This window comes from Lynx rufus, unplaced genomic scaffold, assembly GCF_022079265.1.
Source record: "Lynx rufus isolate CCGP_SWC_20201006 ecotype Redwood Valley unplaced genomic scaffold, mLynRuf1.p SCAF_9, whole genome shotgun sequence".
Lineage (NCBI taxonomy): Eukaryota > Metazoa > Chordata > Mammalia > Carnivora > Felidae > Lynx > Lynx rufus.
Genome location: NW_025814897.1, coordinates 101,239,784 through 101,240,981, shown reverse-complemented (window position 1 = coordinate 101,240,981; position 1,198 = coordinate 101,239,784). Strand labels below are relative to the sequence as shown.

The 1,198-nt window shown below is 44.2% G+C and overlaps 1 protein-coding gene across 1 annotated transcript; it reads right to left on the bottom strand.

Annotated features, from left to right (window-relative positions):
• Nucleotides 1–247: 247 nt before the first annotated feature.
• Nucleotides 248–1,198, bottom strand: LOC124506157 (olfactory receptor 5D18-like). Its single transcript, XM_047072181.1, has one exon. The coding sequence runs from the start codon at nucleotides 1,196–1,198 to the stop codon at nucleotides 248–250; it is 951 nt and encodes a 316-aa protein (XP_046928137.1).

The window sequence follows — 1,198 nt, the reverse complement described above, 5'->3', positions numbered from 1 at the left end:
TAAAAGTAATTGTGTATGTGTATGTGTATAAAAATCAAAATTAAGGGCACTTGGGTGGCTCACTCGGTTGAGTGTCCAACTCTTGGTTTTGGCTTAGGTCATGATCCCAGGGTTGTGGGATCAAGTCCCACTTCAGACTCCATGCTAAGCATGGAACTTGCTTAAGATTCTCTCTCTGTCTCCCTCTGCCCCTTTCCACAACTCTGTCTCTAAAATAAAAAAAAAAAAGAAAAAAAAAGAATCCAAATTACATTGAGTGAGAAAGCAGTTTGGTATGAATTAACTTTCTGGCTGTGTCTTTCACATCTTTGTTCCTAAGACTGTAAATAAGAGGGTTCAACATGGGGATCATGACAGTAAAAAACACAGTGGCCACTTTGACCAGGAGCCACGAGCTTTTGGAGTTGGGCACACAGTAGAGAAGAAGGATGATCCCATGGAAGATGGTGATGGTGGTCAGGTGGGAGGCACAGGTGGAGAAGGCTTTCTGGAGTCCTCCAGTAGACGGCATCTTGACTATGGTGACAACTATAAAAATATAGGAGGCGAGGATAATCAGGAGGCTACAAGCCTCATTGAATGTGGAAATGACTAAACACATCCTCTGACTAAAGGAGGGGTCAGAGCAGGATAAAGAAAGGATGGCAGAATACTCACAGCCAAAGTGATGTATAATGTTGGGACCACAGAAGGATAGTTCCAAAAGAGAGTATGTGAGTGTCAGGGAACATATTCCACCCCATGCATAGGTTCCAGCTACCAAGAGGGCACAGAGTTTCCGAGACATAGCCACTGTGTAGAGCAGGGGGTTGCAAACAGCCACAAACCGGTCATAGGCCATAACCGCTAACATGAACATTTCTGTAATCACAAACGCACAAACAAAAAAAAATTGCACCATGCATGCTTTGAAGGAGATACTTCTGTCTTCCATGACCAAGATCTCTAGCAGTTTTGGTGTAAATACACTGGAATAACAAATATCCAAAAAGGATAGATGACTGAGGAAAAAGTACATGGGTGTGTGGAGTTTGGGGTTGATCCTTACAACCGCAATGATGCCCAGGTTTCCCACCAGAGTGACTGTGTAGATGGTCAAGAACATGAGGAAGAGGGGTGCCTGGAGGTGTGGGTACTCCGAGAAACCCAGGAGGATAAATATAGTCACAGAGCTCTGATTTCCCTCATCCAGTGCCAT

Coding starts and splice junctions, on each gene's coding strand:
- LOC124506157 (XM_047072181.1), bottom strand. CDS start 1,198: ATGGCACTGGATGAGGGAAATCAGAGCTCTGTGACTATATTTATCCTC.